We start from the raw sequence: 6,778 nt of genomic DNA, 5'->3' as shown, positions 1-6,778 counted from the left end.
CTCGGTAAGATGAGAATGTGTGTTTTACCTAAGTCAGTTAAGGTTGGGTGCCATTAAACAAAGATTTAGAAGTATAGAAATCTTTAAAGTTCGACGTGAAGAAACAAATGTATATTTTCCCAACATGCAGCTTCTCTACTGGTCACCGTCTGTATGTGGTTTGGTCGCGAGTGAAAAATCATCTTCAGCGAGATTGTCTCATTGTCAATGGACGAAAAAGTACATGGATATGCATGTCATAACATGGCCATATCTTTTATGTATATGAGTGCAACTATATACATATCTGACACCACTTATCTTGACATTACAAACACCGACTCACAAGATCACCACGTCCATGCACTATCCATACCGAAGACACTGAATGGTTGCTGTTCAGAAATCCTGCACTCTCCACACCACTTATTGACCTGTGGCCCCACCTGGTGGACATGGCTGGTTTCCTGGGAGCTGCGGAAACCCGATGGGTGATCCTATGAACAGGAAAGTTAAAAAGTAAGCATAACTATGCGGTAATAAGTTGTATATGTTTTTATACATCTTTGTCAATATGGCTGGGTCTCCATCGTATAAAAACTTGTTGATTTAGATTTGGCCTTTCGAGAGAGAATTGATTTCATCCCCAGACAGTATCAAAACCACAGCCCCTGAAAGGTTCAGTATCCTCACATGACAAGAACCACATACATAAAGTCTGTATAGCTTTAGAATTAACCTCAACAGCCGAAGAAGGTTTTGGATGATATACATTTCATTCAGTGGACGTAATACCCTGTTGTAAGCGGTCTTACTGACCCTGGCAGTTGATAGCCCTAAAGCTTACCAACCAACAGACCAATCCACACGACGAGTTCTTCAGTTAGAGGTGAGGCTTGGTCCATATGTACATTAAAGATGGTCAGAAGACGTACAAGGAATCGGGTATTTACTTATGGTGATATAGACACGTAATTATGGTCCTGTTGATAGCAAAATATTCACTAGAAAAATTATTTGTATGGCTGAACTTGAAGGGATATTGGTTAACTACGTATGGGTTCGCACACACACATGTAAGTAAGGACATGTAATACACAAAGTTGAGATACGAGTCAACAGGTGTAAAGCAAATCGTAATCATACACTATTTGGGCTAGAGCGAGATTGAAAGAAATACATGCATGCACAAAGGTATATATGAATACAGTGAATCCGTATTTATGCATAAGGCCTCCCCCCCCCGACTGTTATAACATTAACCTGTCAGGTCACTGGCGATCATAAACGTCACAAGTGGGGTTCTCTTTGAATATGCGACGGAGGAAGTTTGTGAGGATGGAGATGAATGAATTGTGTAACTGGACAATTGGAGATTGGGGAACTTTGAACAATATCGTTTGGGGACAATAACAGCGTATTGTTAAGGTAGACTGTCTGCTGGATGTAAGGAAGTCGGAACGAACTTTATGGGACGGAGGTGGATGGAATAAAGAATATCTTCATTATGGAAGATCAAAAGACAAAGGAATGTAGAACTACACTGAATTTATGAGATACAACGACAACCAGAAATCATCAGACGTATTAGAGGATAAGAACAGAAGACAAGAAAGTGAAAAGAAATAAGTATAGAATGAATATTGTAAACATAGACACCCCAAAACACTAACGGATGTGAATCAAACGATTAGCCAAGGACTATGAGAAAAGAAGGAGGATTTGAAACGGCGAAGATTTGGGCAAGAAAAGAATACATGCAAACGTCGGGATAAATAATAACTAAGAGTCCGTAAACATTCACTGGCATACGAATGTATCCCTGGAGGGCACTAACCTCAACAGATAAGAGTATAGGAAATTATGAGGGACGTTTGACTAATAACCCAGATATTATCTCGCCATACACGCTCCAGTGCCACGCAGAATCATTAGCCATTCACTGAAGATAATATTGATTGGGGACGTCGTTGAAGGAGCTTCATCATATTCTCGACAAATTATTGAGGAAGGTTTCCTGTAGAGTATCATGGACAAGGATCTCCTTTTCATCGGTAAACCAACAAATGACAATTACCATGAACTACTGTACTACTTATTTAGGAGAGAGAGCGTGGGCTCTAGGGAAGGACGTCAAGTGACCTAAATCTCCCAGACCAGTGTCAGCAGCATCTTGAACATAACAAAAAAAAAAAAAGGTAAGAAAATAGTACTTTATAACTTCAGAGGCCTTCTGTATTTATCCCCAAACAGAAGAAAACCGATGTAAAATTTACAGTTCCGTAGAAAACGTCATAAGTGGATCAAAAGTTATCCAAACGAGAGACCAGAGAACAAGTTGAGGAGGGTGGTTTCTACTGAGGAGAGAGCAATGAGTGGACTCCCTCGTGTCCTTCGTATCATGGTTACTTGTTTATGTAAATGATACGCAAGAAGGACTTTAATTATACTTGATTATGCATGCTGATGGCGAGGTTAATGGCTCAGACCCAACTCGGGATGTTCACTCTCCCCTCAGAGGTGGTCGATAAATGGATACTTGGCTTGAACTTGGATATTCTTGGGGATATGGGAGAAAGGGTGCTGCCCAAGCATTCCTTGCGCGTGTAGTACATGGCGACTAAGAGGGGGGCTGGAAATCCCCTCCTGTATTACTTTCCAAATGTCGGAATAACTGAACGAGTCAAATGAGGATATTCTATCCTCTAAGACTGTCATCCGTTCTGGAAATTACCCCGCTCATACAGGAAATAGCATGCACGTATGATTATATATTCTATTATACTTTGTCGCTGTCTCCCGCGTAAGCGAGGTAGCGCAAGGAAACAGACGAAAGAATGGCCCAACTCACCCAAATACACATGCATATATGTACACGTCCACACACGCACATATACATACCTATACATCTCAACGTATACATATATATATACACACACAGACCTATACATATATACACATGTACATAATTCATACTGTCTGCCCTTATTCATTTCCGTCGCTACCCCGCCACACATGAAATAACAACCCCCTCCCCCCGCATGTGCGCAAGGTAGCGCTAGGAAAAGACAACAAAGGCCACATTCGTTCAAACTCGGACTCTAGTTGTCATGTATAATGCACCGAAACCACAGCTCCCTTTCCACATCCAGGCCCCGCAGACGCTTCACATGCCCTGATTCAGTCCAATATATATATATATAGGAAAAGACAACAAAGGCCACATTCGTTCAAACTGGGACTCTAGTTGTCATGTATAATGCACCGAAACCACAGCTCCCTTTCCACATCCAGGCCCCGCAGACGCTTCACATGCCCTGATTCAGTCCAATATATATATATATATATATATATATATATATATATATATATATATATATATATATATATATATATATATCTCACATAATGTCCTCCGATTGCAAGGATTCGAACCTCTCATAGTTACACTTTGATTATTACTAATTATCGAATACCCTTCGTCCTGCGTCCATATATATATATATATATATATATATATATATATATATATATATATATATATATATATATATATATATATATATATATATATATATATATATGGTTAATAAACGAGTGCAACATTTACCAATCTCATAAAACACGCACATCCATAATCTACGCATTTTGACAATTCACGGCAAGCGTGCGCAGGAATTAACACAAGCGGATTCAGCCCTCTTGCTCACAAAAGCAGGCATTCTCTCATGCACGACAAGGGTTCTGAAGCTCTGAGTCCGTCTTCTTGAGTGATCCTGGCTTCGTGTGGCAGACGAGCCAGACAGGAGACGGAGTCGGTCGAAAGGAGTACCATAGAGGCCAGCGCAAGGTGAGCGAGGGATTCGATGCCTCTTCTGGTGGCTGACACAGGTGAGTTGAGGGATTCCAAGCTGTCCCTTGATACTTAAGTGAGATTTTGGCCTAAAGCTCCCTCTGGCTGCCAGGGTGACAGTTAAAAGGAATCAAGTGGCTGTAAATACAAGCAAGGGGAGGGGACAGCTTTACATAAACCCTCGCTCGCTGACAAAGTCAAAGTGACACCTTAGGAAACTTATCAACTAGCATAGGTTCCGGAGAGACCTGAGCGTCCTTGAGCTGACACCACAACACCCGTGGACGCTTAAAAGAGGGTGGTAACGGGCATTACGAATAGCTGTCACCGACTATACGAATGATCAGGGAAAGGCGGATGACTAGTCACCCGTGATCATCTGACGCAGGTTGAAGAGGGCCGAAGACTCCCTCTCTGGCCTCTTAAAACAATTAAGGGTAAACCTAAGACTACGCCTTGCCCATAACACATTAGGGAGACTTACGACAATCCCTGGTCGCTAGGTCGCTAACACAGGTGACGGGTAAGCCTAGATACGATGTGGCCCATGCCACACCGTATCTACGGTTGCCCTTTCATACCCCATATACATTTGCTTTATATATATATATATATATATATATATATATATATATATATATATATATATATATATATATATATATATTCAATTAGATGTGAGCAAAGTAATGCAAGACATTTCTGTCGATCTGACCTACAAACACGGTAAGTCCCCATACACTGTCACAACTCAACGTTTTTGAAAAATCACTTTGATTTAGATGGTGGCCTTCACAATTGCTGCTCTCCTTGCATCGAACAGCTGCGTTGGTCATTACCGTCCTCAGTGTATCTTCACCAGTGGCAGTCATGGCTGCATCCTGGGTCGCTTCTCGTAGAAATTGGTCTTTGATGATACCCAAAGAGGATCCCGTTTGCCATAAATCAGTGATGAACTGAGAAATTACCTTATTCTCTTGTGTTGTCTTATTGTATCCATAACATTCCTGTAAGTATGGTTATGACACTATTTTACTGAAAACATACTACTTATGTTTACTAACTATTTTTTCCCCACAATAGGTCAATAACTAAAATAGTTCCACAATTCTTACTCGTGTTGACACATTCCAGTTTCCCACCACTCAAATTTCCAACGCTTTGAAACGGAAAACAAAAATGATATAAATTTACACTTGTTTCTTAGAAAGTTGAAACATAGAATGTGTTAGGTATAAATGGGCCACCCTGTACTACAGTATTTCGAGGCTTTATACATTACTGTATTTGTTGGATTAATGGACACACAACTTCCTTGTGTGCGTCTGAGGTGAAACCCATTCAAAAGGGGTATTGTTCGCTAGGCTTGCGTGAGCCTAGGCGAGGGGCCGTAATGACACTTTCATGTTCTGGTGTATCAACCATGCTGGGTTTCGAGCCAAGAGAATGTACCACATTTGGTGTCGGGGATTCGTTAGCCCTCAGCTCCGCCTGGCGATAGAGATTCCACGTACAATGTTAGGACGTAGAAGCCGGAATCTCAAAGAATATTTATTTCAGTTGATTACTGCAACAGAAAACGAATAATTAGAACCCCGTATATGTGTCGTTCCAAATAGTTCCAGTCGAACTGTGTTTTGTAGATATACATTTGATACAAATCTTGAGTATGTTTGCAGTAGAGGAAGACCGTTCTAAGAGTCTATATTGGCGATAAAGAAGTAGAAGAGAAACAATTATGTTTTCTGGATACTCTTGATAATTAGATTTCACAGAGATAATATAGATATCTGTCCAGCGATTTCACTTTCTTTTGTACCTCGGTCTACCCATCTTTCTCTTATTTCTTTCTCTTTTAGACATAAGCAAAAAAGTTAAGATAAGTATATAGTCAGATGATTTACAGACAACACGATAGGGTATAAAATGATGAGTGCAGACGACGAAGGGAAATGCAAAGATATATAGACATTCTATATAAATAGGCAAAAGAAAACATGGAATCTGATGGCGGAAATATCAGGAAATAAGTCATGGAGCGATTGCCAATATATAATGGTGACTCTTCACAAAGAATGAAAGGGAAAGACATATAAAGAAAAGAAAACGTCCAAGATCGAAGTGTTACCATCAGAAATTTGAATTAAGGAAGCCCTTTGGTACAATAGTACTATCAAGCTAGATAATGAGCGGTACGGTAATGATGATTATTACTAAGAGAGACAGGAAACTAATAATGAAACTGTTCAGTGTATATATCAGAAGCAGAATTGAAAACTGCTGCTTCGTACTGTCAGTAAAAATGGAAATAAACAAGGAGGAGAGAATTTAGAAACTTGGGACATACGAACTATCATGAGAGGTTGAAGAAACTTAATCTCTACAACCGATAAAGAAAAGAAAAATGCATGATATTCTATGCTTGGCAGAAATTTGAAGACATCAGGAATAATATAACGGATATGAAAGTATCTCACCTAGATAAAACTTGAATAATTATGATAATTCTTTGGAGTGATCCAAAATTTAGTATACAAAGAAAAGCACGAGCATCCAGCTGAGAGGTTAGGAATATCATTCACTGTACTACCATGAGATATGGGGATACACGTATGGGACTTTGAAATAGAATAAAAATAGAATTTGATATCTAGTAGAAAATAGTCCCAGATGATTTTAGGCCTAAGTATGACAAGTAAGTAACGAACGTAGCGGTAGAAACAGTATCATTCATCAAGCAAAACTTGTGGTGGATGTTACATGCTAGGCTTTCCTAGGCTTGTAAGGCAAAACTCATGTCGCAGGAAGGGATACATGTTTCTTATTGTCTTCCTCTTTCCTTAGCTAGCGAAAAGTAGAACATGCCAGTTATTAATGAAGTGTAACTATGTCTGTTACTCTAACTTCTTTTTCAACTTTGACGCGTGTGTGTGTGTGTGTGTGTGT

At 39.8% G+C, this 6,778-nt stretch overlaps 1 protein-coding gene across 1 annotated transcript in view; it reads left to right on the top strand.

Moving 5' to 3' along the window:
- The first annotated feature begins 3,693 nt into the window (after positions 1 to 3,693).
- LOC139764454 (uncharacterized) overlaps positions 3,694 to 6,778 on the top strand; it is a 9,248-nt gene continuing 6,163 nt past the window's right edge. Inside the window, exon 1 of the mRNA XM_071691007.1 lies at positions 3,694 to 3,870. Coding sequence (XP_071547108.1) covers positions 3,846 to 3,870 — 25 coding nt within the window. The 5' untranslated portion in view covers positions 3,694 to 3,845. The remainder of the gene's footprint in view (positions 3,871 to 6,778) is intronic.

Source organism: Panulirus ornatus, chromosome 50 (assembly GCF_036320965.1).
Source record: "Panulirus ornatus isolate Po-2019 chromosome 50, ASM3632096v1, whole genome shotgun sequence".
NCBI classification, from domain to species: domain Eukaryota; kingdom Metazoa; phylum Arthropoda; class Malacostraca; order Decapoda; family Palinuridae; genus Panulirus; species Panulirus ornatus.
Note: the sequence above shows the minus strand (reverse complement) of the source record. Positions and strands in the feature narration are given on the sequence as shown.